The 23392-nt window shown below is 32.7% G+C and overlaps 1 protein-coding gene across 1 annotated transcript; it reads left to right on the top strand.

Moving 5' to 3' along the window:
• Positions 1-23335, top strand: LOC111716188 (protein furry). Its single transcript, XM_023491620.1, has 24 exons — positions 1-128; positions 852-976; positions 1122-1226; positions 1789-1863; positions 4135-4234; positions 5047-5197; positions 5599-5685; positions 5955-5966; positions 6472-6604; positions 7189-7352; positions 7999-8119; positions 8762-8874; positions 10239-10289; positions 11235-11308; positions 12604-12788; positions 14352-14369; positions 14537-14686; positions 15595-15753; positions 16008-16123; positions 17246-17363; positions 17744-17818; positions 21838-21911; positions 22566-22805; positions 23250-23335. Exons 1-24 carry the CDS (start codon positions 20-22, stop codon positions 23317-23319), a joined length of 2625 nt encoding a protein of 874 aa, XP_023347388.1. The 5' UTR covers positions 1-19; the 3' UTR covers positions 23320-23335.
• The last annotated feature ends 57 nt before the right edge of the window (positions 23336-23392 follow it).

Genomic DNA, 23392 nt, shown 5'->3' with positions numbered 1-23392 from the left:
TTGTAGGTGTAACCTGGCGATGATCCTGTTGACCGACCTGGTGGTGGACGGGTTGGACCTGGACTGTCATAGTGTGGACTGGTCCGTTCATCTACCCCTCATGCTTCATATCATTTTCCTTGGATTAGGTTTAATTCATCAAAAACAGTCATTTATTCAATATATGCATTATTATAGAACAAGCTAAAGTTCCCGTGGAATTTTTAAAAAATCGAATATCAAAAAATCAGATTTTTAACATATGGTACCCCGGCCCCAGGGTACCAATGGGTTTCCTCAAATAATGTCAGCCAATTCGGTCCAGTTGTTTGGCCAGCTATAGCTAACATATATATACAAATATACATTAACAAATATATGAGTGAAGAGCTTTATTTTATGAATGTTTCTTTCGAACATTACAAACATTACAAATTATTATTATAATACAAGTACAGTTTTTTTCGATTGTTCCAATTAAATACAAAACACAGTTAAAATACACTTGTACACAGATATATCATAAAACCTAAGTTTTTTTATAATTGAAAATTTCTCAGAAAGCAAAATTGCGTATTCAATTGCAAAAAAACTAACAATTAGAGAACTCGTTAAAACCAGGGAAATATCCTTAGCTTGCTTTAAAATTCTGACTTTTTTTGAAATTGAAACTTTAGTTCTAGGCAAAGCTGGGTTTCCAAGCTAGTTCTAAAATAAAATTATGATAATGTAAAGTTGTCAGTTTTCTCTCAACAAAAACTGCCTATTTTCTAATATTTCATCAAATATTCAATTATTGGAAAATATCAGAGTGAACATGTTTATTTTTACTTAAAGCGCATGTTATTTTTTCTGACGAGTTAAATAATTAGATAACAACCGCCCTATTGTACATCAGCATTGTAAACAACTACTTCTTAACCTTCTTGTTGTACTCGGGGCACATGGAGATCATCTTAGTGTTGCTAGCATACTACTGGGCAATAAAACAGCGCAGGAACATCAAATAAAATAGTATTTTTTAATTTCTTGATTTTAATTATATTTTACTTTTTTAGTCTGTTCTCTAAAAGTCATCTTTATTTTTAAGTTTAAAGAGATTTTTCGTGGGATCCTCTTATTATTTCTATTTGATTGCGTAGTTAAACTACGGACTGACGCATACTAACTCCACCGCCTTGACGCACAACTTCCTAGAAGAGGATGAAAACTTCGATGCGTATCTTACGCAAAATCCCCAATCTCAGGTACAGTAATGTTTTTTGTTTAATATTGAGGATAATGTTGGGTTGTTTCAGGTTACAGGGTTACCCATAAAGAATGAGACTACTGTGACGATTGTACAGAATGTATACTGTCTGTTTCCTTATATTTAGGATTCCCTAAAACTATAAACTTGTTTCTGTCTGCCTAATCATGGATTAAGCCATAAAAAGATTTTATTCAAAGGCATAAGACTTATATAACCTCGTTATCATAAAATTCAAAGAGTTTTAGGTCGTCTTTACAGTCTCATCCTTGGTGGGTAACCCTGTAGATTTAGTTCTGTGTAAATAATGTTTTTTTCGGCTTCTGTTTAGTTGAGTTAAGTTTTAGTTTTTTGTTCTTCTATATCCTTAATTCTCGTTTTGTTATGTTTTGGTTAGATGTGGGTTAGTTTAGATTAGTCGGAGTTTGGTCAAATTTAATCTCTAATATTAAGAAGAATGAATAAAACTAGTTTAACCTCTAACATTAAGAAGGATGAATAAGACTAGTTTAATCTCTAATAATGAGAAGGATGAATAAAACTAGTTTTCTATTCTTAAGAAGGATGAGGAGGAGAGTGATGAGGATGAGGAAAGTGAAGCTAGTGGGGGATCTGGAAGTGTGACAAGTGGACATGTAAGTAACTCAATTTAATTTGAACCTTTTTAGATACAGATTTTAAAGCTAAAGGGGGGGGGGGGTAACAGTGGCTTTAATACAAATTCATCCGAAAAGTATTAATTTTACAGCCAACACCGCAAAAATTGCAATATATTTAGTATTTATTCTCTTCTAAATTATCACCTTTTACAATAACTTGTCATAAAGGTCGATTTGGGATTTCTATTCCACTGTGTTTTGACGCCCACCATCTGGATTTCTATTCTAATTCAGAGACGACTGTACGGAATTGATACTTTCTTTTTCATTATATTCATGATTCCCTGCAACTTGTTTCTTTATTTGCCTTATCATTCAAGGCAGAAGACTTAATTTATCCTTTAATCGTCAGAAATTTATAGGTCGTCTTTACAGTCTCATCCTTTTTGGCTAACCTTGTGTATTTGTATTTGCAATTAAAGCTACATTTTTTTTATAAATCATATACGTAATTCTATAGTTAATAGTGATGTGTGAATATGTGAATAAACATAGGAGATACTTAATAATTAGGTGGAATTTGTATTTTCAACCATTATCCTGTTTAAATTTGATAATATCTTAAGCTCTTAAATATCATGTCGTCACAATCTCTGAAAAGTATTTACATGAATATATTTGTAATGAAATATTAAGATTAAAAATAAAGATTAATGAAGTCGCATTGTTGAAAATGTCAAGTATACATATATTTATCTTTAAATTAGTTTTAATCTTCATGACAGAAACAATCTCAAGAACTGACGAGGGTCACCGAATTTTAAATGTACAATTTTATTAATTTGTTCGTAAACTCGTAAGCTAAACTTTTCCGAACTCGGAAATATTATGTAATTTATCATTAATTTTTAACGCTTGATCTTGATATACAATATGGACACCTTTTTGAGGATAAATGCTTGATCTTGATATACAATTTGGACACCTTTTTGAGGATAAATGCTTGATCTTGATATACAATTTAGACACCTTTTTGAGGATAAATGCTTGATCTTGATATACAATTTGGACACCTTCTTGAGGATAAATGCTTGATCCCCTAATTAAAAATATGGAAGATGAATTATTCCGTAGATGGAGATCAAAGCTTAGTTCACCCCAAGAATCAGAATAAGAAAAGTTACGACTTGAGTTGTAATTACAATTTTAATTAGTTTCCTTTCTGGATTTGGATATATGCTTTACTGCATGATATCCTTAAACTTTCTGATTTGGGTATATAGTTTACATGATATCATTAACCTTTCTGGATTTGGAATTAAGGTTTACATGATATCCTTATACTTTCTGGATTTGGATGTATGGTTTACATAATATCCTTAAACTTTCTGGATTTGGATATATGGTTTACATAATACCCTTAAACTTTCTAGATTTGGATATATAGTTTACATGATATCATTAACCTTTCTGGATTTGGAATTAATGTTTACATGATATCCTTATACTTTCTGGATCTGGATATATGGTTTACATGATATCATTAACCTTTCTGGATTTGGATGTATGGTTTACATAATATCCTTAAACTTTCTGGATTTGGATATATGGTTTACATGATATCCTTAAACTTTCTGGATTTGGATATATGGTTTACATGATATTCTTAAACTTTCTGGATTTGGATATATGGTTTACATGATATTCTTAAACTTTCTGGATTTGGATATATGGTTTACATAATATCCTTAAACTTTCTGGATTTGGATATATGGTTTACATAATATCATTAACCTTCCTGGATTTGGATATATGGTTTACATGATATTCTTAAACTGTCCGTCCTGGCTTAAACAACTGGGAATTGATTATATACTCTAAGGTTGTATTTATGAAGATGAAAATTTCTTGGAAAAAGGAATAAACACTGTTATCTATTCGAACTTGTGCACTATGAATCATACTGCCCACTAATGTTGCAGAAAACGCACTGGGGACACTAGACGGGCTGGTACGAGTTACCCTTGAACTAGGTCGGGTCATGAAGCGATTAGTCTCATTAAACACTTCAAGTTCAGTCTCATATTCACTGTACTCTTTTCCACTAATTACTCTAAGACACTTAAAATTCCCTTTGAGACAAATTACTTCATTGAGATTATAATAAACAAGCAAAAGATAAAAAGTCGTATTTTAAAAAAAATCGATTTTTAGCCTATTTTACCCCCAGGGTAACCACGGGTTTCTTCAAATAAGTATCAATATATAAATGAGCGAAGAGCTTTATTATATAGTTTGTATTTCTAGGGAAGTATGTCAAGCTCCCGTAGTTCCGGTGTAACCTTTGCTCTTCCACCCCCAACCCTAACCGTTCCAGAGGTCATGAAAGCTCTCATTCAGTTTATAGGTAGGAAGATTATTTTTATTATTATTGTTATGATTATGATTATGATTATTTGATTATATGATTATATGATTGTATGATTATATGATTGTATGATTATATGATTGTATAATTATATGATTGAATGATTATATGATTATATGATTGTATGATTATATGATTATATGATTGCATGATTATATGATTATATGATTATATGATTGTATGATTATTTGATTGTATGATTATATGATTATATGATTATATAATTTTAGGATTATATGATTGTATGATTATATGATTATATGATTGTATGATTATATGATTATATGATTTTATGATTATATGATTGTATGATTATATGATTGTATGATTATATGATTGTATGATTATATGATTATATGATTTTATGATAATATCTTTCTATGATTATATGATTATATGATTATATGATTATATGATTATATGATTGTATGATTATATGATTATGTGATTATATGATCATAACCGTTATTCACGAAAATTATAGTAATAGTAGATGAATAGTCGATTCAGTTGGAAGCAAATAAAAGAAATGCGAGTTGAAATGAAGTATAGCTGTAACTGCCATTTTGAGCGGGAATGTTGAAATTATATAAAGTAACTTTTTAGTAAATATAGTTGTCAAAAAGAGAAGAATCTTGAGTTACATTACTCGATTGGTAGATTTGAATGAGTAAGAAAACTTGGAGGATTATTTTGCGAATTGGTTCATTTTATTTTCAAGTATTCCAAATATTTACAATCCGAATAACGGTTATTATTATTTTCGTTTCTATTATTATTATTATTATTAGCGAGTAAGAAGACGGAAGGGGTGCTGTGGCTCTACGAGGACACGACGAAGAGCTTGAGCACTGTGAAGAGCGGGGAGCAGATGGGAGTCTTCCTTACGCACGTTCTGAGAGCCCTCGAGGAATCCTTGCCACACGCCCACCTAGCAGAGAGGTCAGATAATTTATCTTGAATTTAAACATTTTCTTGTATGTATCAGTGTGTGATTTATTGTTATTGTTATTATTATTGTTATCGTTATTGTTATTGTTATTGATTGTTCTTGTTCTTGTTCTTGTTCTTGTTCTTGTTCTTGTTCTTGTTCTTGTTCTTGTTCTTGTTCTTGTTCTTGTTTTTGTTCTTGTTCTTGTTCTTGTCCTTGTTCTTGTTATCTTGTTCTTGTTTTTGTTTTTGTTATTGTTATAGTTATAGTTATTGTTTTTGTTATTGTTATTGTTATTGTTATTGTTATTGTTATTGTTATTGTTATTGTTATTGTTATTGTTATTGTTATTGTTATTGTTATCCTTATTGTTATTGTTATTGTTATTGTTATTGTTATTGTTATTGTGTAGGTGGGCCCAGCTTAGTATTCAGCTGGCATTATCTTGTTCATCTCGGCATTACGCTGGTAGATCTCTTCAGATATTTAGAGCTCTCAGGTATTCAACTTCTCAAGGAAAAATAGAAAGGAGGAGAGGTGGGACCGGGTTTGCAAAGAAAATCGCCCCCCCCCCCCCTCTTTAGTATTTTTCTTATCTTGGCCTTTTCTAGTTTCTCTAATTAAGGCTACCTATCTAAATATCGAATTATCTAATCTAAGGCTACCTATCCAATTATTTTATTACTCTAATCTAAGGTTACCTATCTAGTTATCTAATTACTCTAATGTAAGGATACCTATCTAATTATCTAATTACTCTTATCTAAGGGTACCTATCTAATTATATAATAACTGTAATGAAAGGGTACCTATCTAATTATCTAATTACTCTAATGTAAGGTTACCTATCTAATTATCTAATTACTCTAATGAAAGGTTACCTATCTAATTATCTTATTACTCTTATCGAGGGTTACCTATCTAATCATCTAATTACTCTATTCTAAGGTTACCTATCTAGTTATCTAATTACTCTAATGTAAGGATACCTATCTAATTATCTAATTACTCTTATCTAAGGGTACCTATCTAATTATATAATAACTGTAATGAAAGGGTACCTATCTAATTATCTAATTACTCTAATGTAAGGTTACCTATCTAATTATCTAATTACTCTAATGAAAGGTTACCTATCTAATTATCTTATTACTCTTATCGAGGGTTACCTATCTAATCATCTAATTACTCTATTCTAAGGTTACCTATCTAATGATCTAATTACTCTAATGGAAGGCTACCTATCCAATTATTTTATTACTCTAATCTAAGGTTACCTATCTAGTTATTCATTTTACATTTGTACTGTTGTAGAGCAAGGCGAAGATATGCAGGGATATGTAACTGAACTCATCCTAACCCTGGAAGCTGTTGTAGAGAACCTAGATTCAGATTTCAGACCTATGGATATAATGAGGGTAAACTAATCAAAATTATTAACAACAATGGAACTGAATACTCGCCTCAAACTTAAATTTTTTAATTCCTATATCTTAGCATCTTGATGGTGCACTTTGATCTTGTCAGGCTACATTTGTTGCATAAAACTTGCTGGGCCGACTCTATTACTGGGTAGTCAAGGCTGGACAGTACATCTGAATGGATGTACAGTACATGTGTACCGGCTCAGTGGGTGTAAATCACTGTTATTTCAAATATCAAGTATTTGATCGAGAAAAATTCTTAGTTTAAAATATCAACGGTTTACGCCATCAGGTCATACAAATTGTAAATTAGAGTTTTAGGTTATTAGTTTCTTTATACACTGTTTTTGATGGATTAAATTTATTTTAAACCCATTAGAATATAAGCCTCTACTGCGCATTAAGCCCTAAGTAACTTTTAGAGACAAACGCAGTTGTAAATTTTCAACTTTCAGAGATAATCAAGGATTTTTACTTATTTACATTGTTGTTACTCAAAGAATTTACGTCAAAAATTCGTTAAAATTTTACCTTTCATGGATCATTTATACAAAATAATAATGTTAATAATGTTTTAGGAGATATTTAAGTCGACTCCTAACCTGAAGGAGGCTGGAGGGGATAGGAGGGTAGGATTAGGGACTCCTTCCCCTCAGCAGCATGCTTATCATGCTTCAGCTCCCCCTGCTGGTCCTTATCATGCCAGGAGTACTTCGTATGGTCTCTCCCATCAACAGTATAGGTGAGGACAAGCTTACAATAGTAAAGGTATGTTAGAGGGTCCATTTGTACACAATTAGTTTTTTTTTTTTTAATCAATGTCATTAAACATTTTTAGTAATGCATTATTAAAATTGGTCTTTTAAAAAAAGAACGTACTAAAATATTATGAAATATATTGTCATGTAATGATTGTACTCTTCAAGATTTTGAGAGAGATATATTTAACATTTAAATTTGCTAGTTTTAGTAAAATATGAAGAGTAAATAGTATTAACCTTTGAAATCGGAAACTTGAGGAACAGATTTCTACGACATGAAGTTTAAAAGATCTAAGGATAAGAAAATTAGAATTTCCTTAAAGGAATCTCTAAGGGATTGTATTTATTAAAAAGTATATAAGTTAGAAAACTAATTATTTTCAATTGTGGTTTCTCTACAAAGTCACTTTCCCATTTCTATTGCAGGAAATCTTATAAGAATTATCAGAATTTAACACTTGTAACCCTAGAAAAACGACAATATCTACCGGATAAAGTTTTCAAGGGTTCCGATGTGATCAAATATAGAACCATGTACTGTCTACAACTTGACTTGACTTGACTTGAATGGAGGGTCACTTAAAATTAAGCTTCCAGTCCCTTGAAAATTATATTTTGTTTGTCTAGGAGAGCGAATGCTGACTCACCAGGTGTGGGTGAACCACGAGGAAGATCAAGCACAGAATCAGAAGCAAAGATTAAAAGTCAGACAAATCTAGCGCGCTCGCGCTCAGCGCAGTCACTCAAGGTTAGTTTGATGGGGTTAAAGAATACACTTGTCATCCCTGCTATTCTTCAAAACTTAATTAAATAAAGTTAAATTAAATAAATTAATTAAATAAAGTGTAAGTTTCCTAACAAAAGTTCCTCTTTTGAAAATCTATTGATATGTGCATATGCTTACAATCCTTTGGATCCATTTTATTTTGATCCTGGATCCTGGATCCTGACCGATTTATCTCAAATTTTGATTTTAAAACTCGGTCTAAGCTTGGTTTAAACAGTTTGCATTGGGAGAATTTACTTTAAATTTAGAGAATTAAACTTAAGTTTTAGCTTCCAGGGAAAACTGGGATCCCAAGCTAGTTATTAATATTCATTGGTTCAGATGTATTATTATCATTATCTTTATAATAAAGATCTTCCGCTCATATATACATCTTTGTTTTTGTGTTAGCTATAGCTGGCCCAACGGCTGGACTAAATGGGCTGACATTTTTTGAGGGAACACATGGGTATTGGCTACCATTGGGATAACATAGGCTGAAAAAAATTCAAACAAATTTTTCTTTAAAATTCAATTTTTTAAATATTCCACAGGCAACGCCGGACACTTCAGCTAGGTATCATTATTATCATTATTATTATAATTATTATTATTATGATCTAGGTTCAGGATATGACGAGTGAAGAAGATAAAATGAATATACTGGTTCAACTGTTCTGGATTTGTATCGCAGTACTAGAATCAGACTATGAACATGAATTCATCCTGGGACTCAGGCACATTCATTCATTCATTTATTCACCTTTTCAATATTCCTCTTATTCATTTTTGAATTTATTAGTTCATTTATTAATTCATCTTTATATTTTTCTTTCATGATTTAATAAATATCTTCATGGCTGGGATCGGTAAATCATCACTGACGAGAATAAATATATAAAAATTGTTTGCGAAAGAATTGGCATGATTGCGAAAGGTTAGTATTTAAACGATTCTTAAAAATCTGCAGGTTTCTTTTTTCTAACACAAAATATTCAAAATATTTTTTGGAGGTGGTCTGTTACCTTTTTAAAAAAATATTTATTCTATCTATCTATTATGACATCCCAATAACACGAATGTTACCAGGAAACCACCCCTCCCGGCAACCCTCTGCCTCACTTAGGAGTACATGGGTCACAGAGTTAGCATGACATGTGCAATGATACTGTTATGCCCGAGTGGAAGTAGCTGAAGCCGTGAAGCCCCAACTACCGTGGCTTGTATTTCCCAGCTAGGTTAGAGTTCCATAAGCAGGCTTATCTCAAAAGCTTCAATGGTTCCCAGCTAGGCTAGAGTTCCATAAGCAGGCTTATCTCAAGGCTTCAATGGTTTATTACTAGCCATTATCCTAAGGATGAAGAATGAACTGGATGTATCTCCCCTTCAATGATCCTAAGGATGAAGGTTGAACTAAAATTATCTCCCCTCCAATGTTCCTAAGGATTAAGGATGAACTAAAATTATCTCCCCTCCAATGTTCCTAAGGATTAAGGATGAACTAAAATTATCTCCCCTCTAATGTTCCTAAGGATACAGGATGAACTAAAATTATCTCCCCTCCAATGTTCCTAAGGATTAAGGATGAACTAAAATTATCTCCCCTCCAATGATCCTAAGGATTAAGGATTAACTAAAATTATCTCCCCTCCAATGTTCCTAAGGATTAAGGATTAACTAAAATTATCTCCCCTCCAATGTTCCTAAGGATCAAGGATGAACTAAAATTATCTCCCCTCCAATGATCCTAAGGATAAAAGATTAACTTAAATTATCTCCCCTCCAATGATCCTAAGGATGAAGGATGAACTGAAATTATCTCCCCTCCAATGGTCCTAAGGATAAAAGATTAACTAAAATTATCTCCCCTCCAATGTTCCTAAGGATTAAGGATGAACTAAAATTATCTCCCCTCCAATGATCCTAAGGATAAAAGATTAATTAAAATTACCTCCCCTCCAATGTTCCTAAGGATTAAGGATGAACAAAAATTATCTCCCCCCCAATGTTCCTAAGGATAAAAGATGAACTAATATTATCTCCCCTCCAATGGTCTAAAGGATGAAGGATGAACTGAAATGAATGAATTACTTGTGACTAGATTATTGGATAAAGTTCTCTCTAAGCTTCCGTTAGATAGACCTGACACAAGGTAGGATTCTTATTTAACCTAAAAGGGACTGTTCGCGTAATGAAATTACCTTAAATTTATAGAGTGGCATGTCCGATCTGCACTGATCCTTTGTACGGTCAAACATGAATGAGATATCATTTTTTTCTAACTGAAAAAGGATTATTTATTGTGGTTAAGTATAGAAGCTTCTTGTGGATTCATGCAACAAAGAAAAGCCTTAAATTGTTTGAATTTACAGAGGGTCCCTTTAAAATACATCTACCAACTACAGTCCCTTTAAATACGTCTACCAACTACAGTCCCTTTAAATACGTCTACCAACTACAGTCCCTTTAAAATACGTCTACCAACTACAGTCCCTTTAAATACGTCTACCAACTACAGTCCCTTTAAAATACGTCTACCAACTACAGTCACTTTAAAATACGTCTACCAACTACAGTCCCTTTAAATATGTCTACCAACTACAGTACCTTTAAAATACGTCTACCAACTACAGTCCCTTTAAATATGTCTACCAACTACAGTACCTTTAAAATACGTCTACCAACTACAGTTACTTTAGAATATGTCTACCAACTACAGTCCCTTTAAATACGTCTAGCTACAGTCCCTTTAAAAACTCATAAAAAATACATAACAAGGTTAGTTGGAATATCGGGTAAAAATTCCAGAGTAAAATACAAATTATTTTATACATTAAAAATATTATGCTGCTAGGATATTTTATAAAAAGTTCCATTCCTTAGCACAGTAGTTGAGATTATCTATTCAAATATCTACTTGTTGACGGCCAGGATTTTATTATTTCCCCCCCCCCCTTTTTTTAAATCATTTAAATTTTTTTCTAGAATATATGCTGCTTACGCAGATGGGTAAAAATATATTTTTTGGGTTTTATTCGCTGTAGTGGGAAACATAGATGATTTTTAGGGTAAAGGCAATAATTATTAAATGTTGTAGGGAGAAGGTTGAAAAAATACTATCTGGATTGAAATGGTCCCAATTTCCAGGACTACATTCTCTTCTTCTTAAAGGTAGTTTTATCTTCTCTCTCAAAAGAACAAAAGACAAGAATGAAAAGTATCACACAAAAAAAAACAAGAGTTTAACGACATAGACAACCTTTAACTCTTTTATTCCGACGATTAAGAATGTAAAATTGGGTGCTCGATCTTGAATATGGTCTTGGAGAACTTACTTTCATGACAAATAAGCTCAAAGCTAAAAGCCTTATTATCTATATGTAAACTTTGCTTGTTTGTCTGTCTGTTTGAATCCAATAAGCGTCTAAAACGGCTGTAGTAATAGGGCCAAAAAAACGTCAAAAACTGCTGTAGTAATAGGGCCAATAAACGTCTAAAACTGCTGTAGTAATAGGGCCAAAAAAACGTCAAAAACTGCTGTAGTAATAGGGCCAATAAACGTCTAAAACGGCTTTATTAATAGGGCCAATAAACGTCTAAAACTGCTGTAGTAATAGGGCCAAAAAAACGTCAAAAACTGCTGTAGTAATAGGGCCAATAAACGTCTAAAACGGCTTTATTAATAGGGCCAAAAAAACGTCTAAAATGGCTGTAGTAATAGGGCCAATAAACGTCTAAAACGGCTTTATTAATAGGGCCAAAAAGACGTCTAAAACGGCTGTAGTAATAGGGCCAATAAACGTCTAAAACGGCTGTAGTAATAGGGCCAAAAAACGTCTAAAACGTATGTAGTAATGGAGCCAAAAAAACGTCTAAAACGCAGTAGTATTAGGGCCCAAAAAATTATGGTATCTTACACGACCCCAAGGATCGACGGTTTCTGGACCATCAAAATTGAATAGTAAAATTTTATAAAAAAAGACGGACGAAATTCTGCACAATCATTTTTTCTATTGAAGACTAATGAAGTATAGATTGAGGTGAATTTAAATGGAACATAATTACAATAAAGTGGAATGGTTTCCGAGTAGGGGGGGGGAGGTGGTTAAATTGGACAACAAGCAAGTTTTTTTTTATCAAATACACCAAAATATCATGATCATTGATTATAATGAAAAAATATATAATATATATTGAATAAATAATTTATAAAGCACCGATCAATATTTACTACATTTTAACCTCTGTAAAGTGTATGATGAATAAAATTTGAATTTTAATAAAACAGTAATTCATAAATATTTTGAGAACATTTTTTAATCCAAACCTAAATCAGACAGACAGATATACAGACACATGGCCTGACAGATGGACTGACAGGCGGAGGGTTTGAGACATGTCACATTTATTAAGAAATTACCCACCTTATCATTATAATAATAATATAAGTATTAACTGTACCCCAGGTTGTACGAACCCTAATACCTATGAGCCGACTATAGCCCTGTTATCCCGAATGACCCTGCAACTAGACTTCCCTGTGGTGGACCCCGGCCAGTCCCACGCCTTCCCTATGAACGTGATCGCCCTGCTCCCCTACTTAGTTATGAACTACGAGGATGCGAACGACCTGTGCATCACCAGTGCTAAGGTATGGGTGGGATAGTTCTTGAAAACATACCCCTGAGATGATTCAGTACAGTAGTCGGCGTTTATATCAATAAAATGAGGTTGGAGGGTGTTGCGTACACTCTGACTGCGTATTAGAAGTTAGAACTGATTTGAAAATGCCCCTCTTTATATCTCCAGAGAAGGGGGGGGGGGCGACCACCCCCATTTTTGTATCTTAGTATAATTTGACTAGATCATTCCCTTCTGATCTGCAATGTGAAGTAGTTAGTTGTAAAATATATGCATTAATGTATATATACACTGAGTTTCAAGAATTTATGCAAGTACGTAGTTTTTCAATTCAGACTCAAATAATTTTTTTTTAAATCTTTATTTTACGTACAAAAGTTTTTCATATGTTTACCAATTTGTTTGTACATGAGTTGTAACACAGTACACAAAATGTAAAATTGTACTTTTACGGTGTTTATAATTATTATGCAAGTGGAAACTTGGTTACCCAAGTCACAGAAAAATGGGAAATAAGGGTGATTGCAAGATTTGCTGATTTAACACTGAGATCGCCGTACAGTTCATTCTTTTATAAAGGCTGAAAATAAATAGTACAAAATGTATCATTAAGATGACTTAACGAGGCATAACGAAGCCCAGACAGTTAGGCTATAGGTTGGGTTATAAAAAGCGTAAAAGAAGGCAAGAGGATGGAAGAAAGGGTTTAGTATCTGGGCGGGATCATCTGGGAAGAGATCATTGGACCAATCAAGGTCGAGGATGGCGTCAAGTTTCGGTCCAAGGGGTATGTGAGTTCCTAAAGGACCATTTCATGCCTTGGTAAAGAAATCTGAATTCTGCGGTTCAAAAAAGCTTGTATTCCAACAAGACAATGCTTTCTGGCATACATCTAAGGATATCATGGATTTGCTTGCTAATTCAGTGACAAAAAAATTTAGGTCAAAAGTCAAAATGCCCAGATTTACATCCCATAAGGAACTTGCAGGCCATCTTAAGAAAGTTTACCACTCTGCTAAACATTAAAGCTTACAGAGTTCGGTTTTCCAAAGTCATTTGCATAATAACTTGAAAACCACTTGTTTTACATATTTTTCATTTTTTATCTATTTTGTCCACTAAGGCATTTGTGTTTATCTAGAATAATAAATTTGTGTTTATCTAGAATATTGCACACAAGTTTATCTAGAATATTGCACATAACTTTATCAAGAATATTGCGCACGTCTTTATCTAGAATATTGCGCACGTTTTTATCTAGTATATTGCACACGCGTTTATCTGGAATGTTGCACACGTGTTTATCTAGAATATTGCACACGTGTTTATCTAGAATATTGCACACGTCTTTATCTAGAATATTGCACACGTGTTTACCTAGAATATTGCACACGTCTATATTCAGAATATTGCACACGTCTGTATCTAGAATATTGCACACGTCTTTATCTAGAATATTGCTCACGTCTTTATCTAGAAAATTGCAAACGTCTTTTTCTAGAATATTGCACACGTCTTTATCTAGAATATTGCTCATTTCTTTATTTAGAATATTGCACACGTCTTTATCTAGAATATTGCACACGTGTCTATCTAGAATATAGCACACGTGTTTATCTAGAAAAATGTATTTGTATTATCTAGAATATTGCACACGTGTTTGATTTGATTTGATTTGATTTGATTTGATTTGATTTGATTTGATTTGATTTGATTTGATTTGATTTATTAAAGTAAATAAATAATGATGTTACTTAGTGCGTGGTTAAATACCTGTACGACTCCTACAGTCACCTCTCCCTCCCCATGCTTGGGTTCCTTGTTGAGGTTCTCGAGAAGGGACCACCCTCAGTTCAACCTTCAGTTCTAACCATCATTCATTGCATGGCCCATTATGTTGACTTGCAGGTACAAATAGTGTTATTATTTGGCAGTTGCCTGAAGGAATTACGCGCACTTGCCACGTCTTGCGGCTAGGACAGTCTAGAGGGCTGAGCGCCGTGGCTAGAACAGGCTTTCTCTTCGGCTGGTAATTCAACGGTGCATGCGCGTAACTCCTTCGGGCTTCTGCCTTGTTATTCAGACTGGTACACTTCCAAAATTTCAAAACTGCAAAAAGATTAAGTTGGCTTTTATTAAACTTTGCAATATTTTTATCCTTAAAAGATCGCAAAAAATACGTTTTTGATTCGTGTTTTGTCCGTATTTTCTGTCAAATTTAAAATTTGCCTAGATGAAATCGAATTAATATTAGTATATTATGCGCAGCGCCTTTCGGTGAATAATCAAAATATTCCAAAATATTTCTTATAATATTATAACAATAATTTTGATTATTACACTCTCTTCCTACAAATAATATACTAATAAACAATTTTTTATACCAACTGCTTTTCAGCTAATATCTGAATTTTTACTAAATTACAGTTAGTGATGGGCATAAAATTGAATAGTTTATTTTGTTCTTAATTTTGTGGACTTTTTAAAAGGAAACACAAAATGTTCTGAAGATTCCAACATTTCTAAACTTTCTCCTTTGCTTTTTTTAGATATAAGGCAAAAAGAATCGTTTTCGGTACGTTTACCATCTATTCTCAGAATTAAAATTTGGCTTAGTGTAAGGAAAGAAAATGTTCAGAATGAACAACAGATTTCTGTGAAACATTGTCCTTAAAAAGTCCAAAAATCTGTTAAGTTTTTTAACTAAGATATCCTGAAGCACTATAGTACATATTTTTTCGTAATACTGTTCAGATTTTTTTTAGCTGGATTTAAATGAGTAAGATTGTCCCTTTAATACAGTTTTTTTATTTTAGTCCACAACACACACGATCAACTCAGACTTGATGCGCGCCGTATCCAAGTTTGTTGAGACTCCGCACTGGAAGGAGGCCTTGAAGATCTTAAAGCTGGCGGTCACCAGGAGCTCCACCCTAGTCGCCCCGCCCTCTTCCGGGCAGACACCCAGCATGCAGGTCAGTTCAAGGGAGGGTAGGTTAGTTCAAATGGCAGGACAGGTCAGTGAGAGGGAGTAAAGTTTAAAATAATATAGCGTTAGCGTTAGCGTTAGCGTTAGCGTTAGCGTTAGCGTTAGCGTTAGCGTTAGCGTTAGCGTTAGCGTTAGCGTTAGCGTTAGCGTTAGCGTTAGCGTTAGCGTTAGCGTTAGCGTTAGCGTTAGCGTTAGCGTTAGCGTTAGCGTTAGCGTTAGCGTTGCTTATTGTTATTGTAGATGTGGGAAGCTTCCTTCGTGGATACAGACAGTTACTTGAAAAAGGAGCTCCCTGGTAGAACTATGGAGTTCACCTTTGATCTCAGTCAAACACCGGTCATAGAACGAAGACACAGGTAAATATTTATCTCAAGTTTTGTCCTTAAAGAAATGGCTGTTGTAATTGCATGTGAGCCTCCATTTATAAATAGGCATGTCTGATTCACAACGGTACCAAATAAAACCTACATCTGGGCAAAAATCATGGAGTTTCCCTGTTATTCTATTTGGAAATTGACTTCAGAGATTTTACCATAAAAGGAAATTATTCAAAAATTTCGATTTTTCGAGGCAGAAAAACAACAATATCTTTATCATTGTTACTCAGATAAAATTTTAAAGGATACCATTGTGAATCGAGTGTGCGACTTTCTAAATCAAAAAAAAATTGTCAATATGATTTAGCCGTTTGGCCAGCTTTAGCGAAAAAATATTTATATTTAAGCAAAGATATTTTATATTGATATAAAATATAGTCTGTGGCATCACACTTGCAAGGAACTTGGCGTCATAAGCGTTTCGAGGGAAGGTTCGGTTTCGGCTTTCGAGTTTTTTTCATTACTATTTCCAACGAATTGGTACTAATATATATTTTATTATCTAACAACACTTCATTAGAATTACCCATAGTCATGATTTATGTTTACTTAGAAACATTCTCATGAAACACTTAATTTTATATGTTTTTGTTAGATTTCATAAATAAACAATTACTTAGTTTCTTACTAGTTATATCTGTCTGTCTGTTTGTTTGTCCGATCAAAATTCATGTAATACTACAAACTCAAATTTTCTAATCCTCATAGCCTAGTTTACATATATTTGGTTTGTCTGTCTGTTTGTATCTATTAACGTAAAAATGGCTGAACCGATCGTGCTCAAAATTGTTGAGGCTTCTCACGTGACCCCAGGGAAGGTTTTTGGATGCTTAGAATTTAAAAAAAAATGAAAATCCACTAAAAGATATTATTTAATTCGCGAACTTTTTTTGTTAATGTTTATATTGTTAAATATTAAAACATTATAATTTAAACAATACAGTAAATTCATTTTTATACTCATACAAAGAGAAGATGCTCACAGATGGGGCCATATTTAAAAGTTAAAATTTAGAAGATGTGCGTTAAGCGCACTCTAAGCTTGGTTCATTAAATCTGACCTCTAATCTTGGTATTTTGTATTTGACCTCGTCTATCTAGGCGAGGACACGCAGTTTACCTTGAGGACGGGAATACGTCCTCTCCACGTCGTTCTCTCTCCCTTTCAACAGCTGACTCAGCAACCTTCTCGGGCTGGAAGCGACCTTGGATGAGTCAGGTAAATCCTAGAAAAAAGCTGGAGAAATTATAGAATGAACCGGAACTGAATGTACATAATTGGAGACTGGAGAGGTCGCTGAACTATATATTACCTGGCTCAAATCCTAAATCTTAAGATTCGCCGATTCAGATCTTCAAAATGATTTAACTTTGAAATTGGTGATTTAGGATTTGAACCAGTGTTAGGTAGTTCAGCGACATAGCTCAAATTCATTAAATTCGACCCCGGCCCGATGAAAAATAATCTTATCAAGTCAAATCAGTTAAATCATTCTTTTCAAACGAAGAGTTGAATTCGAACCCGAGAAATGAACTTTTGTTTTAAAAGTTAGGTGTTTCGTGCATTTTATAAGTTATAGACTCAAAAATTTACTTTAGAGCCGGGTTCGTGAGTGCCTGGTGAATCTACTGAATGTGTGTGGACAGAAAGTAGGACTTCCAAAGAGCCCTTCGGTTAGCATTTTCATTACTTCTTCAGTTAACTGTTATTTATGGTATTCCTTTAGTAAGCTATTTCTTAAATCATTTCTAGTTTTGAGGAATCTGTTCAGAGTTTAAATAATTTTATCTTACTCATGGAAAATTTCTATTCATTCATTATTGTATTTTTAACTTTAAGGAGTTTAAATATAACATTGATATTTATTATTTGTGTTAAAGCAGTTCGGAAAATTATTAATTTTAGTAGCTAAAAATAAACTTAAGATTGAAAATTAAAATGGAAAATCCTGGTTGGTTAATCATTAAAATTTGGAATTTTAAGGGCTTTAAAAATAAATGTACTTGTGTTATTTGTTAGTAAATTGCGTTTAATTCGGAAAATTGTAAATTTAAAAAGTTAGAAATAGTCAAATAATTGAAATTTAAAATTTAAAGAATAAAATAAATACTAACATATTTTTCCTTAAATACAAATATGCAATTATTTGCTTAGAAACCTTTTTTATAGTTCAGATATTTTTTAGTAAATCATAAAGTTTTCTCTTAATAAGCTTATTTATAAAAGTTTGAAGTTTAGATTGAACACCTAAAGAATGTCTTTCTTTAACTACTTATTAAGTTAAAGGGACTGTAAGCGTAATTTCAAGTGATCTTTCATTAAAAGAGACCTCCTCGTTTCACCACAGTACCCTTTACACATTTTATTGATCAAGGATGGCAGACATGTCCTTTTTAATCTAATGAACCGCTTTTAATTGCTAAAAACTTCGCTTGCAAGCTGTTCAATATATAAGAAATAATGATAGTTTATGTCTAGAAAAATCTAAAATTTACTTTCGAAACTTGGAAACCCGCCTTTGACATAAAAAACGATATTTTGAAGAGACGCTACAAGTAACGATTCATCAGCTTTTAAATACATTTCACACACAGCTCTCTCTACTCGATGAACAGACGAAGGTTCAGCATTGTCATCTTTGAATGGAGAATCACTCAAAAATACCCTTACAGTCCCGTTAAGCTTGAAAAATACATAAAAATATAAAAAATATGAATTATCTATACACCTATATAAGTAACAGTATACGGTTCACTCGTTACTGTTTCATATAGATTAAGTAAATTTACAAGCAGTGTGTTTTATCCCAAAGTGAATAAATACTAAAGTGGAACAGACTAAGGAAACGACGACAGGTTGGGCCATAAGGTTTTATTTGGTTTGGAAATAATTTCATGAAAAGATTTCGTTTGGAAAGTAAAGACTAGAAAAAATAGACTAAATGTCGTCTTCAGATAGAACTTCGAAATTTTCACGATTTAAAATCAAAATTTTTTGTACGTTTCTATGTAGTTTATATTATTATATTATAGAGATTTATTCACACACAAAGATATAAATACAGATGCCCAGATGCCCATATAGACACCCTGGATTTGGCATCCAATAGTTGAACATCGTAATAACTTGATAATTTTGTCAATGTAAATACAGAATAGCACAGGGGAAGAAACTGCTCCTTGTCTGACTCCATTTAGTACATTGAAGGTATTTGAGAACGCGTTACCCCATCTAACATTACATTTTTGATTTGAGTAAATTAGATCTTCATTTTTCGGTATCACAAATTGTGCATTCCTTGTTTTACAGATTATGCTTGCAGGCATTATTGTGCGTTGTCTGAAATCATTTATTGTGCAGTAAAATGGCTAAAATTCACTTCTGAAATCTTAATTTACGTTAACTTATATTTAAGTTAAATACAAATTCTAAGTCTGTGTTTGTAAACAAAGGGAGTCCAGTTTCTGTTGTACTGACACTCCGTATACAGACCAATTTATATATATACATATTTCTAAATACTTGGGACATAAAATGTCGTCATCCAACTATGAGTTTGGTCCACTTTAGTATTTATTCACTTTGGTTTTATCCTACCTCATTTTATTGTTATCCAATTAATATAAAATAAAGTTTAATGGTACTTTAAGTAGATGTTAAAAGTAGGTGACCAATCCTTTTAAATATTGAAATTTGTCATCCATGTTATTTTTCGTTTTTAGTCCAACCCCAGTGATACCCTGAATAAGGTAACTTGACTGAAAACAATTCTCACTGAATGTCACCGAGAATGAAATCACATAAAATAAGTAATCACCGATTAATGATCAAATTGTCGATCACCGAGAGTGATAAAAATTGTTTTATCATTGATCAAGATCACCGATCATGGTTTGTGTCTCCGCACTAATAACTGTTTAATTTAAAAACGGGACATTTTAGCTTTGTGTAAAAATTAACTGGTTTATTTATTAATTTGCATTACTTAAATTTAGACAATTTTTTTATGTGATCTAATTATTTTTTAAGATATTAAGTTCGTTAACTCGGCAATTTTTTATAAAAGAAAAATAAATTCTCATTTAAACTCATTTTTTACAGGGGTCCACAATCCACATAGTTCCATTTCTTATCACTACTGGGGTTGAAAGTATATTTAGGGGCATGAAAATACACTTTCTAAGTCATTGTGAGCTTTGGCAAGGTTTATGTGAACGTGTACTTCACTTCAGAAATCTGTACTGCATTTGGGGTTTTAAAGGGACAGACCGGCTATGTAAGGTAGTTGAACTGAGTATGCAGTGTTGTGGACAAATTCTTAAGGAATCATTTGAGACATAGAAAGCTTTTGAAAGATCTTTAAATCCTGAGTATGAGCGCAAAGTCGACGTTTAAAATCGTACTTTTGGTTTGATACGTTTTCAGAATAGTTTTTTTTTCAATTATTAAATAACGACGACAAAAAATGTAAACAAAGTTCTTCAGTAAACTAATTAATTGCTTAGGAACAGGTTGAAAAAATAAAAATCAATCTTATCATCGAAAATTAGTAATCTTGTTTAATTATTAACATTTTCTCATTATTTAGTTTTTCATTATTCACAAAAATTTTCTGCAGATTTTCTGGAATTATATTGAAAAGACAACATTTGAAGAATTTGTAGAAATCTGTGAATAAATTCATAGAAAATAAGAAATTAAATAAAATGATGAAATGAAATAATTGATTCTAGCATTGATTTAATTTATTCACAAATTTCTTTTGAGAAATATGTTCCTTTACATCTGATAAGTTTAGTGTATAATTTTTACTTTATTTTTCGTCGTCGTTATTTAATAATTTAAAAAACCGATTCTGGAAACGAATCCACCCAAAATCATGATTTTGAACGTCAACTATGCACTCAAACTCAGTAATTATACATCGTGGAAACGTTTTATATGTCTGAAATGAATCCTAAAGAATCTGTTTACAACACTGCATACTCAGTTTAACTACCTTACTTAGCCGGTCTGTCCCTTTAAAAGATGAAAATATCAGTGATCGATAAAAGAAATAAATTATCATATACAAAAAAATAAACACTCCTTGCAGTATATCTTCTACAGTATGGAATTTTTTCTACAACTTGACATTATACTTCCAATTGTTTACAATAACAACATGTTTAATTTCTGCTATAACATCAACCAATTAACATTTGGGATCCTATTGGATGGAATTATATGGACCCCTGAATTTTTTTAAAGAAATAAAATCATCATAGTGAATATGCACATTCATTAAACCACCGCGGCCGTGTGTATACATACTTGAAAAATGTTAAGAAATTTAACCTCAGGACTTCATTAAGCTTTCTTTTTTAGTTTGATTGGCTAATTTTTTGTTAAATGCACTTAACTGTTGGTATCACTTAAACCACCCATTAACTATCAACTAATCTAACATCTAACTATCAATCTGTCTATGAATCTATTTATTTATCTTTTTTTTAACTTTTACATCTATTCATTTATTCTCATGCTCTATTCATCCGCTCATCTATTTATCCTTCCATAGATCCCCCTATTCATCTTTTTATATATTCATCTATTCATTTATTCTTATGATTATTTCATCCATTCATATATCCATCTATTCATCTATTATATCTATTCATCTATTTGTCTATTTATCTATTTATCTTTTAAGGTCATCTTCAGCCAGACCTCTGAGCTGCTGGAAAGACAGTCCTCCATGGCCTCCTCAACAGAGTGTGTTTCAGGGTAAGAAAACTATATGACCGAATCCAATGGCGTACACAGGAATTTTCTGGGGGGGGGGGGGCTCAGTAGTCATCATTTAATGGGGCTAAAGATTTCACTGATCCAGTTTGGGGGTGGGGTCTGAGCCCCCATAGTCCCCTCCCCCTTGTGTACGTCTCTGGCCGACTAATAATTATAGCAAATTTTATCATCATTTATGATCATCAATATTATCATTTTAACCATCGATATCATCATTGTTTCAATATATTCAATAACAAATTATATTCGTTTAATTCAATGGTTTTCCAGTTTTTAAAAGGAAACTCCTGAAATAGTTAATTTGATAAGTATGTTCCTACTTTTCCTAGCGGACAAAAAAGATTTTCGAACCCAGAATGGATTTCGGTAAATCCGATGATTACGGAAACCATTAAAGGAAGTTTTCTCGAAAATTAAAGGGTTAAAATGTTTTCTTAAACACAAATGTAAGTTTGAGAAAGATTTTTTTTATTTCGATGTTTTGCCTACTCTTGCCACTTGGATCCGGAATCGGAAATGATAAATTAAATTTTTTAGGCCTGGAAATGATATATGGAATACATTTGTAGACCTGGGAATGATATACTGAATATATTTGTAGACCTGGATATATTAAGTTGAATATATTTGTAGACCTGGCAATGATGTATCTACTGAGCAGAGTAAACACGATACAACCGACACAGAGCAGAAGTTTGGAATGTATATGCGGGACTTCGACTTCCTGGAGTACGAACTCGAGAGCCTGGAGGGGGAGTCCGTCGACAACTTTAACTGGGGAGTTCGTCGTCCTAGTATCACCAACCTGGAGGAGGGAGGGACAGGAGCAGTTAGCCCACTTGGGTTTAATCCAGGGGGTCGTCTTCCTATAAGGTAAATGGTTGAAGTGGTAGTGTTTTCATGAGTGTAAATGTACAGGGTTAACAATAAATGATGAGACTGTAAAAACGACTTGATTCTCTTTGAATATGATTATTTGAAGGTTAAAATAAGTCTTCTGCCTTGAAAATTGTCTTTTAATGACTTATTTATGATTGGGCAAAGCATGAAATAAGTTTTCAGTTCCGATGAATCAAAATTATTAGGAAATAGACATTCAAATCGCTAAGTCGTTTCAAAAGTCTCGTCCTTTGTGGGTAACCCTGTAATTGTTACGGCTACCCACAAAGGTAAAGGTATGAAGATAATAATCATAAAAACATGCAATTATAAAATTATAAAATACAATAGAATCTGCATACTTGACAGAAAAGTTGTACGCGGCTCAAGGAACAAAATTTTAGATTTATTTTTTTATTTTGGAATAAATTGTTTTAGAAGACGAGCACCAGGGGGAGTTGGAGCAGAGGAAAGCAGTGATGACGAAGTAGAATCCGTCAGGTATTAACAGTACAGCACAGCACAGTACAGTACAGTACAGTACAGTACAGTACAGTACAGTACAGTACAGTACAGTACAG

The sequence above is a fragment of the Eurytemora carolleeae genome, unplaced genomic scaffold, assembly GCF_000591075.1.
Source record: "Eurytemora carolleeae unplaced genomic scaffold, Eaff_2.0 scaffold827, whole genome shotgun sequence".
NCBI lineage: Eukaryota > Metazoa > Arthropoda > Copepoda > Calanoida > Temoridae > Eurytemora > Eurytemora carolleeae.
This window is presented reverse-complemented; position numbering and strand designations above follow the sequence as displayed.

What these genes read in the sequence shown, in the direction of transcription:
- LOC111716188 (XM_023491620.1), top strand. Translation starts at nt 20, where the DNA reads ATGATCCTGTTGACCGACCTGGTGGTGGACGGGTTGGACCTGGACTGT. An exon ending in CGCAAAATCCCCAATCTCAG is followed by an intron (nt 1,227 to 1,788) that starts GTACAGTAATGT and finishes TCTATTCTTAAG; the next exon opens with AAGGATGAGGAGGAGAGTGA. An exon ending in AGCTCTCATTCAGTTTATAG is followed by an intron (nt 4,235 to 5,046) that starts GTAGGAAGATTA and finishes TATTATTATTAG; the next exon opens with CGAGTAAGAAGACGGAAGGG.